General features: G+C 28.8%; 2 protein-coding genes across 10 annotated transcripts; one reads left to right on the top strand and one right to left on the bottom strand.

The window, feature by feature from the left end:
• Positions 1-4,750: 4,750 nt before the first annotated feature.
• LOC105256898 (putative uncharacterized protein DDB_G0282499) lies at positions 4,751-19,132 on the bottom strand. Of its 8 annotated transcripts, XM_025412827.1 has the most exons (5): positions 18,832-19,132; positions 18,525-18,644; positions 18,176-18,293; positions 17,137-17,517; positions 14,733-17,034 (listed from the first exon to the last, which is right to left on the bottom strand). In XM_025412827.1, the coding sequence occupies exons 2-5, from the start codon at positions 18,589-18,591 to the stop codon at positions 14,889-14,891; spliced, it is 2,712 nt and encodes a 903-aa protein (XP_025268612.1). In that variant the 5' UTR covers positions 18,592-18,644; positions 18,832-19,132; the 3' UTR covers positions 14,733-14,888. The 8 variants fall into 8 exon arrangements, 7 of the variants coding, with proteins under 7 accessions (XP_025268612.1, XP_025268613.1, XP_025268614.1 ...); XR_889623.3 differs by lacking the exons at positions 14,733-17,034; positions 17,137-17,517; positions 18,176-18,293; positions 18,525-18,644 and adding exons at positions 4,751-5,559; positions 6,327-6,472; positions 11,336-11,523 and having other exon boundaries at positions 18,832-19,124; XM_025412828.1 differs by lacking the exon at positions 18,525-18,644 and having other exon boundaries at positions 18,832-19,131.
• On the top strand, positions 7,699-13,356 carry LOC105256871 (sodium-independent sulfate anion transporter). Of its 2 annotated transcripts, none has more exons than XM_025412833.1 (10): positions 7,699-7,886; positions 9,932-10,119; positions 10,195-10,349; positions 10,872-11,169; positions 11,307-11,622; positions 11,776-11,937; positions 12,098-12,238; positions 12,407-12,552; positions 12,646-12,837; positions 12,981-13,356. In XM_025412833.1, the coding sequence occupies exons 2-10, from the start codon at positions 9,985-9,987 to the stop codon at positions 13,230-13,232; spliced, it is 1,797 nt and encodes a 598-aa protein (XP_025268618.1). In that variant the 5' UTR covers positions 7,699-7,886; positions 9,932-9,984; the 3' UTR covers positions 13,233-13,356. The 2 variants fall into 2 exon arrangements, with proteins under 2 accessions (XP_025268618.1, XP_011265430.1); XM_011267128.3 differs by lacking the exon at positions 7,699-7,886 and adding an exon at positions 7,902-8,075.
• Positions 19,133-20,309: the final 1,177 nt, after the last annotated feature.

Here is a 20,309-nt window from a genome sequence, read left to right as displayed (position 1 = left end):
CGGGAAGCAATATTACTATTAATAGATTGCCGTTTGCGGTACATGTATGTTCTGTCAGGATCCATCCTAACTTAACGAAATTAGAGATGACGTCGATGAGACGGTCACTGCTCCGTCGCGGTTCGATGAACTTGGAGCAAACCGGATGCTGCAAAAATTATAAGAATTAGCTATAAACATGACAAACGAGAATATAGAAATGAGCAAATAATGGCAAAGATCAATCTGTGACAAATTGCGGTCCTTGGAGGTCGTCTACGATTGTTCATCAGTACGTTATTCGAAGAGTTTAATCATACAATTTGCTTAAATATTTTTTGCGAGCTTTATTTTATATATTGGTGCTATTTTCTTTCTTTCTCTCTCTCTCTCTCTTTCTCCTTTTTACTTATATTCCTTTTTTATAAAATATTCTATATAAATTTAATTACAATGATAATTTGTATTTTATTCAAAATTTAAATATCACTATTTGTTAAAAATATGATATATTCTTGAAATCTTCTATAGAGATAACTATGCTTGCGCACGTATAAATTGAATATACTGAATCCTGAAAGGGAGTACAATGGATCATACTTCAAGGTATACTCACCATAAATGTCCTAAGGAAAAATCTTGCGGTTGTAACTTCCTTGTCCAGACATGCATGTGATATTGGTCCTCTTGCAGATTCCTAAGGAAAGGGACGATCCATTCTATAGAAAGGATCCTGAATTAACGAGCCATAGATAAAGCGCGGAAGTCCATGCTAAAGCATAAATTCTTCGTCCATGGAGACAGGCCAGCGATTCACCTGTCTCTAGAACTTTTATCTTTAGTTTAATAATGACGGCTGATATAAACTATATAACCATGATCTTTTATCACTAAGCGCTCATATAATTCTCCTCTTTTGATGTTTAAATTCGATTCAAAAGAGAGAGAGAGAGAGAGAGAGAGAGAGAGAAAAGCCATTTTTAATTTTTAAAAATTAAAAATTAAATCAAAATGCTTTGAGACACATAAACATACAAATAAAAATTGTATCACAAATAAACTTCAATTCTTACAACTTTTCTTCCAACAAATCTTATTCACTAAAAATTATTGATAATATATTGATTCGATACTAGTTAATTATTCGATTAATTATACGTGTTGTATATTATTCACCGTGCTTGACAAATAATCATGAATCAACTCGAAGTGAGTGATTTAAAACTGACATGTTAGGAGAGCCAAAAGAGTTCAACTAGACACAAATCACATATTTAAAAAGTATGAATTTTAAAAGGACCTTGAATCTCTCATGTGTGTGTGTGTGTGTGTGTGTGTGTGTGTGTGTGTGTGTGCGTCTTGTATATACGTATAATATAATTATGTACAATCATTAAATCGACTCATACACATACGAGTTTTATGTACGCGAGTTCCTTTTAATACAATTCTTTATCTTGCAAATTTATCGAGCATCTTTATCGAGTTAAAAAAGTAACGTGAAGTATATCATCACGTCACGCAAATAGAAATATCAGATTAAAGAAAATGAAAGCGCGTATATAGATTATATTTAAATATTCGTTAAGTCCGATAATTATCTCAAATGATGAAGCAAAGTAATTTATCGTAACATCGATTGCGTATTCGCGATAAATACTCGAATTTTTCTTTTTATCTAACGAAAATGTAAATCTATTTTTCCCTCCCATTATAAGCGAAGTAGAAAAGCGACGAAAAAATACCTGTCGACGAAAAGCGCATCGAACGCGTAACGACGAAGCGTTATAATCATAAAGATTGCCTCATTTCTCTCGTGCTTTTTTTCTACGCCGATCATCGATATCGCGGGACAGGTGAGAAAAAAAGAAAGAGAGCAGCCACGGTTAAAAGGCTTCGGTACCTCGGACACCTTAGCGACTTATAAATAACCAAAGAGAAAAAGAGAGAGAGAGAGAAAGCTCTCCGCACCTTTTTGCATCCCTTTGAGCGTTTCTTTTCTTCCTCTTTCCTTCTTCTCGCGCAACCTCCGACGCACGAGTTTTTGCGTTCAGAGACCCCGTAATTCAGGTTCCCTCGCACGTATGCCGCGCGCCAACGCGAAGGTAATTAACGTTGATGTCGAGAAAACTGTAGCTGGTCGCTGCTTTTGCTCGACAAAACGAACATTGAACAACACTTTCGGTGTTAATCTTCCAGGTAGATTTTTACGCACGCGAGAGCGTTCTTCGGCCACACAATTCGTAATCTTAATCGATGCATATGAGATGTGAAATATTTCTCGTTACCGTAAAAAAACGAGGAAAACAGCCCGCCTCTCGGTCGATCGAACCAGTAATTATAAAACGTATGAATTCATTAGGAAGACGTTTATTTATTGTCACGATGAAAAGATTGAGAAAGCGCATCTTCATAATCTTTAAGTAACTGAGAAACTTACCATTCGTCAAGTGATGAATAAATGTCGACTAATTCTTGTCTTTTCGTATATTTTAGGAATGCAAATTTAATATTTTTCGGCCATTATGCAAAGGCTTTTCCGTACGTTAATAGCGACTGTCGTAATAAGTAGAGAAGCAGGGATTTCTCGCTCTGGTACCGTTGGAAAATTTAGATAAGAGAGTCTCGTACTTCTATATAACGGATCTCGTAAAAAGAAAAAAATCTATCAACCCACACACAGGTCAGCGGCAATCGTAGTCGATTCTAGCGGTCGCGAAATCAACCGTAAAAGTATCGTTGATCGATTCCAGAAGGTGACGCGTTACGCCTCTGTTCATTTATTCTGCGCACAACGAACCAGCCTGCTTGAAAGATTCATTCAGCATTCCCGACATTTTTGCCCGATAGCTTGATAGAATTGGCGACACCATCGTTTATCCTTAATGCCAATCTAAAATTTTAACAATGTCACTTGTGTGTCGGCTAGATCTGTATTTTACTCCAACGTGGAAGGGACATAACTGTCAGCCGCATAACGCTATCTGTTTGATAAAGCTCAGCTACACTATCGCTAACTCTTATATTTTAAAAGAAATTCCATCTTTCGCTTTGCTTTTCGACATTTGTAGTCGCTTTGCCCTTGCATATATTTCATCCAAAAAAATGATTACAGATAAAATTGATAATTATACAACAAGGATGTCCCTCCGTAAAGCATTCTTCTCATCGGACTCGTATCTCCTTGGAATCATCTTCAATACCTCTTTACGTGTCCTTTGTTCGGCCATTCTGATTCTCTATCGCTATCCAAGGACGAGACTTAATCATAGTCTTTCTCATGCCAGCTATCATATATTAAGTCATATAACAGTCTATAAAATTCTGTCGAATCGCACTTGTTTTATGATTATTACTTTGGGCTTGCGAGTAAATCGATATGTATTCTTTTCTTTTCCTAAGGGTCCAAGTTATTTTTTTATATTTTATAAATATTTATGAAAGCTTTTGGAAACTTTTATTTCTGCTCTAAATGTAGCTGTGTTGGAATTGCGAGAGATGAGACAACAGATTGTTAGGAAATAAGCGAACGTTCTATTTACATAAAAAATATTTCCAGAAATAAGTGTCATAATCTACATGTCTATATTATTTATCTTATATTATTTTATTAGGTTTAATTTACATGCACAGCCAATATTATTAAAGACATGCTCATCCTTGAGCCAACAAAGAACTGAATCGATATCCATTAGTTGATGATAATAATGGTCATTGACATTTTACAAATCGAATCAAGATTAATCAATCGATTAATGTTAAACGATTGTTTTGCATATATGTATATTTCATTATTTATAACTATTTTCTTTCTTTTCTTTAAGTGCGCGTCATCGTATAATAACGTTGATGGAGATGTAATAGCTAAGTGTTACAGTTTTTTTATAAAATAGCATTGCCAACACATATCATCATTGCGATACATTTAATTAATATGCAACTTTCATGAATGAAATTGAAAACTTCATTAGTAAATAGGAAAAACTCAACGTTTTTGTAAATGCAAGCGCATTATATATATGTTTTATAAATAAATTTAATTATAATATTATAATCATAAATATAATTATAATTATATTCATTATAATTTTTTTTACTATATCATTATATTATGCATTGAATGAGAATATGATACTTTCAGCAACGATATATTTTAACTGGCATTTATAATGTACTTTTTAAATATTCTTACTATATAACTTTCTCACAATGATATACGTGGGTTGGTAAAATATTTTTAACGGTATTTGTACGGACTCATCGATAAATAAATGCACAGTTGTGTGCAAATTAGTTGCGGATATGGTCCGCTTTTCGGGGTATTCCCCATGTAAGAAACGTAGCGTTATCTCCTTTAGATTCCTTCGTCGTAAAATCCTTAGAGCATTATTTACATCATAATCTTACCCACATCTTTTATTTTTTACATAGATTTAAAAAATTTATAATTTTACAAATTAAATTTTAAGTTTACGTTAGTCTTACGTTTTACAAATATAATTTTATAAAGAGATAGAAAGATAAATAGATGGGTAGATAGATAAATAGAGAGAGAAAAAGAGAGAGAAAAGATAGTGACAAAATATTTATTATATATATAAATGATTAAAGTAATATATTAAAGCGACTATATAAATTATATTATTTGTATAATTTTTATAAATAAATCACATATTTGTATTTTATTATTTCTTATTTTATTTATATCTGAAAATTGTATCCATAGGACACACATATACACACATGTTTGTTTAAGAATAAATTAATTTATTTATAGGGAAGAGAGAAAATAATCGCATGCTTCCACACGCACATTTTATGCTTCAAGTTAAATGTACTCTAAAAAAATACATATACATTCCTAGATGCATTTCTCAGCAAAGTACTTTAAAGTATACCTTATATACGAATGCAGTCACAAGATTCTTATAAACATATACCAGGAGTAATAAGGAAATTCATATGGTTCTCGAATCTGGTTTCGATCATGTTGGCCGAAGGTTTTATGATCGAGACACAGTTAACCGTTGAGTTCGACCACTTCATCGATAAACGATACATGAGGCGTCTCAAAATTATGCGATTTTTTTAAAGGAATATATAATTCTTTCAATATAATTAAATATATAAGATAATTTCTTAAAATTTCTAATAAATTAAATTTTAGGAATATCAAGAGAATATTATTCCTCATATAGTTAAAACGGAATTTTAATTTATGCTTTGATTACAAACACGTTGGATGTTAAAGTGTTAAAATATTCTATACATCACTCAATAAAGTTGAGTAATAAATTGCATAGATGCCATCGTAAATTGGCTTGAGAAGATTCAATTAATAAACGACGGATATTTTATATCCGACGTAAAATCGAGACAGAACTCATTGTCAGGATTTAGCTACCGTATATAGATCTTTGCGTAAAAGGCGAAAGCCAGTTCTAGTAGCTAAAGTCCTTGGCCCAGAGGAGTCACTCACCGTGAAGGAATTCCCCTCCTCTTCCTAATAATGACCTTCGTACCGATGATTTTCGATCTTGAACTTGATTTTGCTGGTTGCCTTGTATAAAGGCACCGACACTAAAATCAACATATACAGTATTATAATCAGAATCGCAGGAAGAACCGAAACATTTATTCTAAATACGCAACAAAGATATTATATCCGATTAGAGAAGCATAAATTTTTTGAAGAGTCGCATTTTGAAAAGTCGTATTGACATATTCTCGCACTTGGAATACCTGACAATCTAGATAAGTATAGATTTACCTGTATCAAAATTAATGAAACGCGCATAATAAATAGTTCGAAATAACATCTCAAATTTATAGTGCTACTAAATATTACATTTGAAGACTAAATTAAGACACTTTGGCCATATTCATAATTACGCAAATTAGATTTAGCATCATTATTTATTTAATACAAAGTCATTCAAAGAAAGCAAATTATTTGTTTCGCGAAACTTGTTTATTTTTCTTGTACTAATAGCATGTAAACTATTGATGGTATTATAGTGTTCATCGCACTGCGATTCTTTCTGTTTATGAATTGAAATGTTGGATATCATCTATTAAAATATTGATACGTAACATATTACGAAATGTTCTTGAAATTTCAAAAGATAAGAAATGTATCAAACGCTATTCAAGGAGTTAGGAAAATCGCGATCGAGCAAAGAAATAATCATCGGTGAATTAAAAAGTGTGAATTATCGGAGGATTCGAGAATCTTTCATTAACAGGTTTCTTGTTTACAAGAAGAAGGAGGAAGTCCCGATAAGGTTCAAAGATCTGGGTTAATGATCAAAACCTGATAAAATGTTACGCGATGACTTTATACCCACCCTTTTTTTCTTCGTTCACAACGTTTTGGGCTGTCTTTAAGGAACCAGTGTTCCGTTACGAATATTTACAGCTGAAATTCCGTTGCAATGACGCGACCGATATCTGCAATTCTCTTCGTCTTTCCCCGACCTTGCGCACACGGATCCTAAACAATCAAAAGGTAAATATTAATTTGATATATAATTAGCAATAAAACATGTTGGTTCCTTTAATCTCAATAGTTTGTTGGAAAATGTGCCGAGTAAAAAGCGAATGCAACTTGCAAGATGTGCTTTTAGAAAAGAAAATATTCAAAAAAATAGAATTAAAATTTGAACGATATTTTATTCGACGTTAACCATAAATAATTATATATTCGAAAAAAGCGATATGATAAGTACACGCGTAGATATGTCATGTATAATTTATATTATATTTTCATATTTGTTAAAAATAACAAATTTGACGTCCCCTCTTTTCTTTCTCGCTAAGAGAACTTTATACATTTATCAGAAAAAAAATTATCTTTTATCTCTTGTGCTTTTTTGATATTCTTGTAGAAGAATGCAGTGGTTTTATATTAGTTTTGTATCATGATTTTATAGTTGCAACACGAATGAAGCAAGTCGCAGCATACAAGCGGAAAGGAAGGAACAATATACTTTGAGATTTTCGTATCGACAATATACCTTTCTCTAGAGAAGGATTTTTCGATACTTTCATTTGCAAGGATGTTTAAATATATATAAAAAATCATAAAAGAAATTATTCTGTAAAAAGTAAAAATAAAACAAATATATATATATATATATATATATATATATATATATGTATATTTGTATTAAAATATGAATATTATGTATAATGTAATGTATGTCTGATATAATCTGCTAAAATTTTGATTGCAAAGTTCATCATTAATATATGTTATTACATCCTTATATTTTCACTATAATTATATTTCGCATAAAAATAATTCAAATAAAAAATAAAACAAAAAGAAAAATCCAAATTAATTAAATAATAAATTATTACATGTCACTCATCTATAATTTATACATCTTTCAATTTAGCATAAATAAAGCTATCTTTCTGGCTATTCTTTCACTCCACTTCATATATATTTTTAATTTTACTTTTCAGAAAAGAGGACTATCTCTCAAATTTAAATGTTTACCAATTAGCTCATTAGTCTCTTGCATTAAATATATCAAAAAGAATCAAATGCTAATTATCTAATTGTTTGACCTTTATTTATTATTCTTTTATAAATATCTTTTTAAATATTTTACAATTCTTTAAATTGTTGTCGAAGACTCGTGATGCATATTATATGTATGCATATGCGTTAAAAGATCGCAGTCGCTTTGAGATCCGCTATCTGACAAAGAAACCAGAAGCCTTGTTAAACACGGTACTGTGAAAAGAACTCATTCGTTAAACAAATTGGCGATAATCTGAGCTTGCTGATCTCAATGACGATGCCACACGGAGGAAGGAGCACAAACGTTAATACCGCGATGCTGTGTGAATCGCAACGATGCAAAGAACCAAGCAAAGAGACACGCGCAGTTGCATAAGTATGTGAATCAGTTGTATAAGTGATCGCCACGGCAAACAGGTAGAGATTATGTAGTGCGATTAAATATTGAATAATTGGATTGTTGTCAAATCTGCTACATTTCATCACAATTAAATTTTTTACTGTCGTTGTTAAAAAAAATGCGAGTTGCTAGGTATATATGAACGTGTATGTGTGTCTTCTATGCGTACGTATTCTCATATTCTTTTTTAATAATCGTAATAATTGACAGGAAAGAAACCATGCTTAATATTTTTAGAAAATTCTGCAGTGTTGTGCAAAAAACATTTTCGTATATAACTGCGATTCTTAGCATTGAACTATTTTAATTTTATAGTAAAAATAAATAAATAAAAATATATATATATATATTCAGCATAAATCGCAGAATTTCTCAATTTGAAACAAAAATGCATAATGTGGGTCTATGTATAATGTCTAGTATTTAACGATGAAATGACGATGTAATGATCACAGTTTCCTGTAATCAATTAGCAAGAGACAAATACAATGTTACGTGTATATATATTGAATAATCGCGGTTGGATAATTGTATACAAAGCTCTTATAAATTGAATGTTTCTTAATAAAAAATAAAATACATATATTGAGAATAATTATTAATATCTGTCTAAAGCTGCCATGTAAAAAATAACATATGATTTTATACTATGAAATTGATAACATAATAGCGAGTAAATCTTAATTTACTTCTATGACACATTAAATTTTTATTTATCATTTATATCAGTTCGCGATGAGTATGGATGTATATATATGTGTGTTTTAAGTAAATAAAAAAAGTTTATGTAAACTCTAACTATATACATATTCTTCTAATTAATAATTTTACTTTTAAAACACTAAAAGAAAAAATGGATCGATAAAAAAAAGAAAAGTAAAAATTTGAGATCTTTATTGTTTAAAAAATTTTTTACTATCAAAAGTATAGACTTTATATATATATATATATATATATATATATATATATATATATACCGGGTGTTTCAGACCACCCGTACACCCCATTTTAAAGCAAAGGAAGTGGTTATTTTGAAAAATGTTTCAGACAAAAGTTGTTGAAGATAAAGTAATGCATTACATGGGTAAATTTGATTGACCTTGGGTGGCGTCGTGAAGGTCATGTCAAGGTCGACTTGAATTTTTTAAATGGGAACCCCTATTTTTCATTGCATATTCTTGTAGCTTATCTCGAGAGCTTTCCAAAACACTATAATTAAGTACCTTTTTATTAAGTACTTTTTGAGTTATAAGGCTTGAAATAATTTCTTAATTTTATATAAACCATAAAATATCTAGTAAACCATTCATTTTTCGATTATCTTACCTTCATACTTTTATGTACAAAATAATGAGAGGAATCAATTGGTGTAAAGAAAACACATAGTTGTTTCTAAGAAAAAATATGTAATTTGCAATTAACAATTCCATATTTTTTCTTAGAAACAACTATGTGTTTTCTTTACACCAATTGATTCCTCTCATTATTTTGTACATAAAAGTATGAAGGTAAGATAATCGAAAAATGAATGGTTTACTAGATATTTTATGGTTTATATAAAATTAAGAAATTATTTCAAGCCTTATAACTCAAAAAGTACTTAATAAAAAGGTACTTAATTATAGTGTTTTGGAAAGCTCTCGAGATAAGCTACAAGAATATGCAATGAAAAATAGGGGTTCCCATTTAAAAAATTCAAGTCGACCTTGACATGACCTTCACGACGCCACCCAAGATCAATCAAATTTACCCATGTAATGCATTACTTTATCTTCAACAACTTTTGTCTGAAACATTTTTCAAAATAACCACTTCCTTTACTTTAAAATGGGGTGTACGGGTGGTCTGAAACACCCGGTATATACACACAATACATATATACACTATTTCTCAAGTTAATAAAAATTTAAAAGAGAGAATATTTATATTAAATCTTACTCTTATATATATTTAAAAGTAATCTTATTTCGTAACAATACATTTATATTATTTTTCCTTATATCGAATCGTCATCTTTTCAGACTTTTAATTCATATTACGTAATATTTAAAGATCACGTAATCAGTAAACGACAATGATTAAATTTAATTTTAAAAGAACAATTAAAAACAAAATTCCTATTTTAAAATGGCTACCGCTGTATAAAACGGAAGACATGCTGGGTGACCTTGTTGCGGGGGTCACCGTGGGATTAACTTTGATACCTCAAGTATGAGAGACACACAGACATTAAATATTACTTGCAAATATTTAGTTTAAAAGTGTAATATTTGCGATTGTTTAGGCAATAGCTTATGCGAGTTTGGCGGGATTGGAACCACAATATGGGCTTTATAGCGCCTTTGTGGGAAGTTTCATCTATGTCATTTTTGGGACGTGTCGTGAAATCAGCATTGGTCCGACCGCGCTTTTATCTTTACTAACTTGGACATATGCAAGGTATGAACATATTAAAACTCTTTGTAAAAGTAAGTTATTGAAAATTTCTAAATATTTGATAAATTCTGCTCTTTTATACACACACATTGATTTTTCTCTTTCTCTCTCTCCCTCTCTCTCTCTCTCTCTCTCTCTCTGGAAAACAAATATACCCTTTTAAAAGATAAATTCTTTAACTGCCAAGTTCTTAAGACTTGTAATTATGTATTTATCCTTTCTTTTAATATATCAAATGTTATAAATTTTCATTAAAAACTATATTTAATTTTGATACGATAGAAAAATCTTGCTCGTTATTATGCATGAGATTGACGTAATAATGTTTTTGCTTGAAATTTTATCCGATAAATCAAGATATAAAATAAAAGAATGTGCTAATGAGAGCATTTAAACTATAACAAAATTGAATTATTAAAGATTTTTTTATAAATTTCTTTTTGAAAAAAGATTGTTCATGTATGTCAAGGTTGTAATATATTACAAAAGAGTATAACTTATTTATTCCAAGTATAATTCTTTCAGAGGAATTCCCGGGTATACAGCATTGCTTTGCTTTTTATCGGGATGTGTCACAATATTTCTTGGCATTCTGCACTTAGGATTTTTAGTTGAATTTGTTTCAATACCGGTTATATCCGGATTTACGTCAGCTGCGAGCCTCATCATTGCTTGCAGTCAAATAAAGAATCTATTGGGCTTGAATATTCATGGTGAGAATTTTGTTGAAATTTGGCGGCAGTTGATAAACCATATAACTGATACAAAAATACCAGATTTGATTCTTTCTTGCTGCTGTATTGTAATTCTACTAATCTTGAAGGTATATACTATAAATAAAAAATAAAAATAACGGAATTATGATTGATACAATCATAATCCTTTTATTTTTCCAGTATTATAAGTTTATTTAAAAAACAAAAATAACAGAATTACGATTGTATCCGTTTATTTTTCTAGCATTTAAAGGATAAAAACGTTGCTAATACCACATTGAAGAGATTTCTTTGGGTGATCGGTACAGCTAGAAACGCTCTTGTAGTCATCCTCTGCGCAGTCACGTCTTATATTTTCGAGATGCATGATGGAGCACCCTTCATCCTTACGGGTCATATCCATGCTGGTTTGCCGAGTATCGATCCGCCTCCATTTTCAAGGACAATTGGCCAAAACCAAACTGAAAGTTTCATCGATATGGCTAAGAATTTCAATTTTGGAATTTTGGTGATACCGCTTCTCTCCATTATTGGAAATGTAGCCATTGCAAAAGCTTTTTGTACGACATATTTTCAACATATTACTTAATATTAATTAAAAAATTTAATTTGAAAAATATAAAGCTATGCAGAAATTATTGCGTATACGTATAAACGCGTGATCATTCAATTATTACGAGAAAATCTCTCTAAATATTTCTTATTATTTAAAGCACGAGGTATGCCTTTAGATGCCACGCAAGAAATGTTAACTCTCGGATTGTGCAATATAATTGGCTCATTTTTTCATTCGATACCTGTCACAGGATCTTTTTCAAGAAGCGCAGTATTGAATGCTTCTGGCATTAAAACACCTTTAGGTAGCATATACACAGGTAAATTACAAAAAGATGCCGAATAATATCAAAACTAATATTAAATTCCTATATAATTAAATTTTGATAAGTTACGGTGAGAATTTAATTTTATCAGTTTCTAAATAAAAAGAAAAGAAAAGAAAAATGTTATTAAAATAAAAGTGACAAACAATTTCAGGTATTCTAGTCATACTTGCGCTAAGTTTATTAACACCATATTTTTACTATATTCCAAAAGCAACATTGAGTTCTGTCATAATTACTGCAGTGATATTTATGATAGAAATTGGTACGATACTTCCAATCTGGAAATGTAATAGTGAGTATATATTTAAAATAATTAACAGTGAGCGCAAAATAAGTCAAGTTAAAAAGGACACATCATAAACTATTATAATTAATGAAAATTGATGAGTTAATTACGAGCAATTAATATTTATTAATAAAGTTTATTATATTATTTATTAATAATTATATTTTTTCACAGAACGCGATCTAATACCGGCATTTGTCACATTCTTCGCTAGCTTATTCGTCGGAGTCGAATTGGGAATTTTAATAGGTATGATAATCGATCTCGCCATATTGACATACCTAAATGCGAGGCCAACAATAAATATCGAATATAAAAATGTAAGGGAATAAAAATCGAAAGTGTACATTTTTGAGTTTGTTAAATATTAGTTGAAAAAATTCAATATATTTCTAATGATTTTCTTTTACCAGATTTCAACAATGAATTACATTATGATCCGTCCTGTTGCTGGAATTTTATTTCCAGCAGTAGAGCACTTGAGATCGTATTTAACAAAGGCATTATCCAATAAATGTCACAAATCTCTAAAAAATCTCGATACTTTGACGAGTGTGGTATTAGATTGCGAGCATATCGACAAGATAGACTTTACTGTTGTACAGGTATCGAGATAATTATTTATTATCAATATATCAGCGAAATACATCGTCTTCAGAGAATACGATTTATTATTAAAATATAAACACACATGTAATATTATATTGTATGTATCAGTCGATTAATTTATTTTTTCAATTATTTTTAGAGTATCAGCATGTTAGCAAAAGACTTTAGAAACAACAATTGTCAATTAATAATGTTGCGGCCAAATCCTGATATTTTAAAGAGCATACAATCGCTGTCACATAAGCAAATCTTGATAGCAAGAAATGAAATCGATCTGATTACAATTTTGAAAGAATTAAAAAATGTGATACCAAATGTAAATGAAATCGAAGCTTTGAATAGCAAGATAATCCCTGAAACGACAAACGAATTTGTCTCTACGTGGTTATGATATGTTACAAACATTTCCTTTAAAACTTAACAAATGAATGCATATGATTTCACATGCACATATATATATATATATTGATTTCACATGCACACATGCGTATACACTATATTTGATATATATCTTATTTATCTACAATGTTTTATTAAATTATAAATGTTTTATTAAATTATAAATTTTTGTTTTTTCTATATCTAATTCAATAAAAAATAAATTTGCATAATTTGCAAAACTTTATGTTCTTATTTATTTTTATTTATTAACCATAAAATATTTGAAAATAAGATTAAAAAAAGCAAAATAAGTCGTCTTAAATATTACATTTGCTATTTTTAGTTGAATTTAATTTTCAAATAGAAAGCAAATAAAAAATTTAATATTTCTATAAGCACATTTTGTACTTTTAGTTCGATTATTCAGAGATAAAGATGTAGAGTAAACTTTTACTTTATAATTAAGCGATTATTCTATGGGACATGTACTAATTATGCGACTATCTAAAGGTGTGGAGAAAATTTTTACTTTATAATTAAGCGATTATTTTATGGAACATGTGGTAATTATGGGATTAATTTTATATAAATCCACTGCTTCAAATTAGACAAGACAGAAAAGGAATCACTAAAATTAATTGTAGAGACTAGAGAAGATTCTTTTAAGGATTATTAATGATATAATACACAATTGATAAATATAATCACATGTACACAAAAAATAGATTATTTTTATTTATTATAAAGCTTTGGTCCAAAGAAAATAAACTATTATTTTCATTAACAATAAAGTTTAAATAAAAATAGAAAAATACATATGTATGTGTATAAGATATAGTTATGTAAAATATTTTATCTTAACACTATAGAAATCAAAAGTATAAGCAAATCTTACATACTAAATATTTCTTGGATAATATTTCTTGCAAAAAAATTATATATTTGGAAATATAACAAACACTAAACTTGTACATATTTTGCGATTGAAATCTAATCTATGAAAAGATTCAAACAAAACATATTTCTGAATATAATCTTCATCTCAAGTTTATCTCTTATTGAAATTTAAAGCAAAAATTTTTATCTTAAGCTTTACGAAAGTACGCATACTTAAAGCACTCATTTCTTTAAATGTAAAAGAAGCACAATTTTGAATTTGCTTTATCACAATATGCTGACATAAATATGTGTTTTTAATAATACTTAATTTTTTAACTTTTACCGTAATTTTTTAATCTTAATACTATCTATTCGTGTAATACAGAAACGTAATACTGTCTCAAGACGCATAAAAATAAAAAAATATAGCAAATTATAATACAGTGAATCATTATAAACATTATAATAGTTTTGAGTCACTTAAAAAACTTAAATTGTTTGGCTTTCCTAAAAACAAAATTTTAGTTTATATAAGAGATAAATTATATATAAATCAAATTAAAGAAAAAAATATGTATTATATACTAATCTTTGTATATTTAAATTACGAAATTCTATTTCATCTTTTTACGTTTTCTAAATTATTTGTATGTATTACGAATTACGACTAAATATTGCTGATAGATATTCTTTCGAAAAATTTTGACAAGTTGTATTTCTGCGGAAAATGCTATTTTTATAATGATAGAGAATATATCGTTCTAGTTTAACAAGACTGTGTTGCAAACTAACCAATATTATTTGAGAATTTTACATTGTTTGTTACAAATTCTTTTGGAGATATTATTGGAGGTATATTTTCCGATTCATTATCATCGCAGGGAAAATCTTGTGTCGTTTGATTTTTTGGACATTTCAATATTTGCATATAATTTACTGCATTTTGATTGCGCTCTTGATTCTGCCAAAAATATGCATTATTATACTGATTTATATTTGTCATGGGCATAAAATTCACATTTTGTCGAGATCCTGAATGTGGAAGCGGTGCCACATATCGAAAGAGATCACAAACTCTTTGGGAATTGTCTTGGCATTTTTCATAATGCTGATTGAATTTCATTGAAACATTATCAATAATATTTCTCGGGTGTATAGTGTGATTATTCAGATCATTAGCTCTAACATAATTATTCATTTGCATACGAGGAATATACTTAAGATGTTGATCATGTAAAGAGTAAATGCAGTTGAAATTATTCAATTGATTAATCATATTAGGGATTGTACGAACATAATTCGCGCACGAAGAATTGTAAAAGACAGGCAACGGATACTGGAGTTGCGGATTTCGCGTTTGCATATTCAAAGATGGCGCATAAATTATTGGATGTGATAGACGTGTATTTTTAATATCATCAGGATCGAGAGCATCAGAATTGTAAATTGTTGTAGGTTGTACAATATTATATGACTCAACATGAAAACCATCTTGTACCGAGGAATTGCATTTAGTTTGATCCAATAATATAGAATGGTCGGTAAAAGTCGAAAATGTATCAGACTTTTGTTGTATGTTTGGCATATGTTTATAGAATACGTTTGAATTTTCTTTATTGTGATTTATTGCAGTTCCCAATATGGAGGTGGCATTGCCATCATTTGATGTTTGCATATTGCTTCCGCACAATGATGTTACGTTGAAAGTATTTGAAACTTGCGATGGTCGCATTGCATTACGAACTGAAAAATTTTGATTGTAAAATTTACTATCATTTAGGCCCCATGATGGCATTTGCTTTATTTGATCTTTTGCTTGTGTAATAATAGCTTGCTGCATGTCGCAACGTATATTTTGAATAGATTGCTGTGAATTTACAATTGTTACATTCTTCTGTATTGTATTGGTTTCTAAACTGTTATTACAAGTAGTTTGATTGCCCTCTAATTTCTTTACATCATCCATATATTGTGTATCTTCGAACTGTAACGAATGTTGATGTATCACATTGGCTGGTATTTTCATAGTACACTTATTAGGAAATAAATTGGACGAATCTTTGGATAAATTCTGTTCATTTTCGGTAATATTATTTATTTCTATATTTTGCTGATCTATATTGGATTTAGATTTATCAATTCTCTTCATCTCTTTATGACACTGTTCTAATATAGGTTCCTGTCTTCTGATATCAATGTTTAAATTAGCATATTCCTTTTCTGTCAAATGTGTTTTGGCAAAATTAACATTTTTTTCACTATTACATATACCTTTTTTATATATAATCGTTGATTTTGTATCTGTTGTCGATTGCATATGATTCAATTTATTTTTCTGACTTGTGTGATCTTTCTTTGTGCAAAGTCCTTCAATTCTTACATTTGAATTGGAAAATACACTAGAAGATATATATTCTCTCTTTATAACATCTTTACGCTCAGTATTGTCAACATACCCATTGTTAAATCTAGAATTATTATATGACGAATTTTTTCCATTAGAAGTGCACTCAATGTTTCTCAGTGTATCTTTATTTTGCGCAGGCTCTGTGAGTGTCGAATTTTTATATTGCATGACAAATTTAGTATCTCTTTTAAAATTAAAATCAAGATTTACTTTTTGATGATGCAGAGAATGTTTATCATCAACAATTTTTTTATTTCTTTTCTCGGATTCATATAAAAGCAAATCGGAATTTTTAGATACACTGGACTTTTTTTCTGATTTTTCCAATGTTTTATTTTTATAAACACCATAGTTAGATGGAATTTTTTTAACAGACTTTGGCATCTTTGACACAGATTGTTTAAAAACTGGTTGTTGCATTATTTGCAATACCTCATTCTTATTTATATTTTTATCTTGATTTGTCAAATCAGTTGTTTTATTAGATCTTGTCTCAAAATTGGTAACATTTGAATATACAGCATTTCTAAAAATATTATAACATTTATATATCTACAAAAAAATTCATAAAATATATATAAATAGATTACATATTAATTGCAAAAATAAAAGTTCTCTTTACACTTACTGTGTAATATTTTCATTATTTTGTAGCATATCTGATTGATTTTTTGGCATCTTGTCTGTACAAGACTGAACATCCAGTTTTGTTGTAAGTATGCTCTTTGTAATCATTAATATGTCTTTTTTATCTTCATCTTTAACTTTAACCAATTTGGTGGAATTTGGAAATGTATTAGACGAATTTGCATCTTTGTTCCACATATTGTCATTGTTTTCTGATATTGCGTCAACAGGCAAATAATTTTTGTATGTATCCATCAAATGATAGTTGTCAGATTCTTTAACTGAATATGTCTTGATGTTTTCTGTCAATAAACCCTCATCTTTCAATTTATTATTCTCATTATGATCTTGTATATGTTTGTAGATAGTTTTTAGCTTTTCACTAAAATAAAAAATTAGTTTAAAAATAATTTTCAAATATAATATGTAGAAACAATAATAGAAAATATACCTTTTTAATCCATCCATTTATATACATTTAGCTAGTGAAAATTTATATGAGATATAAATATTAATACAAATTGTGTAGAGATTCTCCCAAACAGATTATTCCAGAGCTATGTATAGGCCCTACATATTTTTATTGTACTAAAGCTTATAGATTTATTATCTTAAAATTTGAAAGTTTAAGCCACTTAAAAAGAGCAAGATCTCATCTAGTTCATTTTTGAAATTTAAAATCCTAATTGCATGATTTTTTAATTTTACTTTATGTAAAACGCATATGCTTTAATATTTGCTGCTGCAAATGAAATAATTTTGAAAAATCTTACATATACACAGAATATAGACACATGTTATAAATTTAAATATAACTTGTAACATATATTTTCTATTAATTCAAAGATAAAGATTATATTATTTTATATACAATATATATTGGAAATTATAAAAGATTTTTTTTATTAATATGCGATATATTCATAGCATGATATTTGCATAATGAAATTGACATCGGATGAAAAAGCAAAGCAATATTAATACACAATAAGATTAATATGCAAAAAGATTAAGATAAAGAATATAAGGGTTAAACATACGAGTTTGATGAATGAGACCTGTTTTTCAACCATTGCATATTATGCAGCTTGTTGACCATTGCCTTCTGTTTTAAATCAAAAGTCTTTTCTAAATTTTTAACAGTGCAATCCATTATACCTATTACAAACAAATATATATATATATATATATATATATATATATATATATACATGAAATATATATAACAATTATATATATAGATGAAGTAAACATTTACGTGACATCATACAATTAAAATATAATTTAAATAATTTATTTTCTTTCTAAATTGTTTCAACTGGATGTTGAAAAATATCTCCAACATAACTAACAATAATAATAATCTAATTAATGTACGCTATGGCTTACTTTTGTCCCTTATCTTAAGTTGTGACGTGAGGTTAATGACCTCTACGTGTGTATTATTCCTTTTCATAATTTAATTCAGAAGACTTGGAAAAGCTTGCAAAAGACTTGTGTAAAGGAAAGCTAAATTTTTTTTATGTAGTATCAATACTAAATTGATACTATTAATATAACGAGAGATGTGAAAAAAAGTTTGTATATTATTAGACCAATCAATTTTTTTGAAAATTTAAAATAATTTTGAAAAAAATTCTTGCAACTCTTACAATAGATATAAATGCTTGCAAAACTCTCGTGCAACTAATACTACCTCAGATTTTCAGACTGGCTCAGGTTCAGGTTCAGGCTCGCAATCAGATTTTAGAATCTCTTTGTTGTTAGTAGAGACTCAAACCTTACTTTGCCGATAATCAAACTCTGCTTAGCCGAGATTCGAACCTTACTTGTTAGCCGAGATTCGAATGGCCTTACAATTACGAGTACAATTTTTTTACATGCAAAGGCCTTAAATTTTTGCGATTATCAAGTGTATTTAAAGACGACAGATTTATAACATTACTAGCACGATATACACGTTTCATTTCTTAAAAAGGCCTTTCTAATCTTCTTACTATACATGTGGTTTACATATATGTGCATATTAAAATAAGAAAAAAATAAATAAAAGAAAATTGTATATTTTTCATAAAATTTATATTTTCAAGAAAGTTTTTTAAAGAACGTTCACACTCTCAGTAACTTTAAATGCAACTCTATATGCGTCCTTTTAAAATTAATCCACAACGAGAAAAAAGATTATTGCGCAATATTTTGCAATTGAACGAATACGTAATAATTACATTCCTCATAATCATTTTAATTAGACGCATGCAATGAGCATGAACAATGATTGTAATATTATTACAATCATACATTATATTGAAACGTTGGAAAAACGCGCACGAAATAGACATTGAGATATTAATATTCAAAGAATAATTGTTTCATATTAACACATTTCTTATTCCAACATGTTTCTTGTTATTTATGTCAGTTAATTAAACAATAATTAATTGTTGTTTGCACATGGCGCTAAAAATCACGGTTCAGATATAAAATAGATTATATAATTACATCCTACAATTATAATTCCGCATTATACACACAAAATAAAGTTGATTGACATTTTATTGATTTTAAATATTTGTTTTTATAATACACAACTTATATAATAGCATAAGAAGCAATAATGAACGTACATCCTACGAATTATATATATATATATATATATATATATATATATATATATATAATTATTTTTGTTATTTTATTTATTGTTTTTTTTAGTATATAAACTTTCAGTCAAAAAAATAGCCAAATAAAATTTATATCTATTTAGTTCTCTAACTACTATACGCTATCCGATATTATCTTTTAAATCTGTATTGCCAAAAATACGTGTTGTCACGATATTGTAATTTCTTCTTGTCCATCCAAGCGATATATCGCTCGTTAATTCTTACTCAGGTTGTAAATTTGTACTGATATTCATTAGAATTTGCTACAGAGAGAAAGAGAGACAAATATTCTCAATAACAAAATAAATTTTACACTCCGCGATTCATCGTAATTTCTTTTTTAATTCAGAAAATGCAGCGAATGGACTTTGAAGCTTGAACAATGTGCAGCAAAGATCAAAATCTGGCATGAAAAATAGTTGAATCGAGGAAAAAACCGATAGATATTTATCCTATAAGATCAAAGAGATTTGACTTTACAAAATTCTATCGAGTCCTTAAACAATTCTCC

The sequence above is a fragment of the Camponotus floridanus genome, unplaced genomic scaffold (genome assembly GCF_003227725.1).
Source record: "Camponotus floridanus strain SB8 unplaced genomic scaffold, Cflo_v7.5 scaffold58, whole genome shotgun sequence".
Classification (NCBI taxonomy): Eukaryota; Metazoa; Arthropoda; class Insecta; order Hymenoptera; family Formicidae; genus Camponotus; species Camponotus floridanus.
This window is presented reverse-complemented; position numbering and strand designations above follow the sequence as displayed.

What these genes read in the sequence shown, in the direction of transcription:
- LOC105256871 (XM_025412833.1), top strand. Translation starts at nt 9,985, where the DNA reads ATGATTAAATTTAATTTTAAAAGAACAATTAAAAACAAAATTCCTATT. An exon ending in TCCAATCTGGAAATGTAATA is followed by an intron (nt 12,239 to 12,406) that starts GTGAGTATATAT and finishes ATTTTTTCACAG; the next exon opens with AACGCGATCTAATACCGGCA. An exon ending in TAGACTTTACTGTTGTACAG is followed by an intron (nt 12,838 to 12,980) that starts GTATCGAGATAA and finishes AATTATTTTTAG; the next exon opens with AGTATCAGCATGTTAGCAAA.
- LOC105256898 (XM_025412827.1), bottom strand. Translation starts at nt 18,591, where the DNA reads ATGAAAAGGAATAATACACACGTAGAGGTCATTAACCTCACGTCACAA. An exon ending in ACTTAAGATAAGGGACAAAA is followed by an intron (nt 18,294 to 18,524) that starts GTAAGCCATAGC and finishes TGTTTGTAATAG; the next exon opens with GTATAATGGATTGCACTGTT. An exon ending in AATAATGAAAATATTACACA is followed by an intron (nt 17,035 to 17,136) that starts GTAAGTGTAAAG and finishes TAATATTTTTAG; the next exon opens with AAATGCTGTATATTCAAATG.